General features: G+C 43.4%; 1 protein-coding gene across 1 annotated transcript in view; it reads right to left on the bottom strand.

The window, feature by feature from the left end:
- Nucleotides 1–884: 884 nt before the first annotated feature.
- The window catches only part of LOC134871524 (trichohyalin-like), a 3,671-nt gene continuing 3,561 nt past the window's right edge, over nt 885–994 (bottom strand). Inside the window, exon 2 of the mRNA XM_063894241.1 lies at nt 885–891. Within this exon, the coding sequence (XP_063750311.1) occupies nt 885–891 (7 nt within the window). The remainder of the gene's footprint in view (nt 892–994) is intronic.

Here is a 994-nt window from a genome sequence, read left to right on the forward strand (position 1 = left end):
CACAAAGTTGAAGCTACGCCGGGGTTGGATTTTTCAGCAGGACAATGATCCTAAGCACCGATCAAAATCCACCAAGGAATTCATGCAGAAGCACAGGTACAATGTTCTGGAATGGCCATCCCAGTCCCCAGACCTTAACATCATTGAAAATGTATGGATTTATTTGAAGAAGGCTGTCCATGCACGGAGGCCAAGAAACCTGACTGAACTGGAGACGTTTTGTGTGGAAGAATGGGCCAAAATACCACCTGCCAGGCTTAAGGGACTTGTCTGTGGCTACAGGAGGCGTCTACAGGCCGTTATTGCAGCAAAAGGAGGCAATACTAAATATTAATGGAATTATTTCTTAGGGGTGCCCAAATTTATGCACATGCCTATTTTTGTTTGAATGCACATAAACATGTTTCTGTTTGACCAATAAAAGTTATTTCACTACTGAGATGTTTCTGTTACCATAAGGTATAACATATGTTAAAATGAAGTTGCTGCTTCAAAAGCTCAGCAAGTGACAAACTGATGCAGTGGTTTTCCTAAGGGGTGCCCAAACTTTTGCATACCACTGTAGATAGCTTCAGGGTGGAGCCTTCTAAAATGTGCTTGTACACCTCCAGTGGTCCCACTCATGACAGCTGCACCATCATAAGTTTGTGCTACACACTTAAGCTCTGCAAGACCATTTTTTTTAATCTGCTGCTGCAGCTCCTTTGCAATGGACTGGGCATCAAATGACTTAATCTCCGCAAGCGCTAGGAAACGTTCCTTCACTGCCCCGTCTGACACATACCTGACGCAAACAGCTAACTGCTCTGATTTGACATCTCTTGCTTCATCTGCCATGATGGCATAGATTTTGGACTTTGTCATTTCAGATACAATGACACTTGTCACTTCCTGGGCACAACAGTCAATCATCTCATTCTGGGAGGTTGCTGAGGTATACTGAGCATTTGATGGGGGGTTATGTTTTTGCAGAAAAGGATCAAATTCCTTCAAA

The sequence above is a fragment of the Eleginops maclovinus genome, chromosome 11 (assembly GCF_036324505.1).
Source record: "Eleginops maclovinus isolate JMC-PN-2008 ecotype Puerto Natales chromosome 11, JC_Emac_rtc_rv5, whole genome shotgun sequence".
NCBI lineage: Eukaryota > Metazoa > Chordata > Actinopteri > Perciformes > Eleginopidae > Eleginops > Eleginops maclovinus.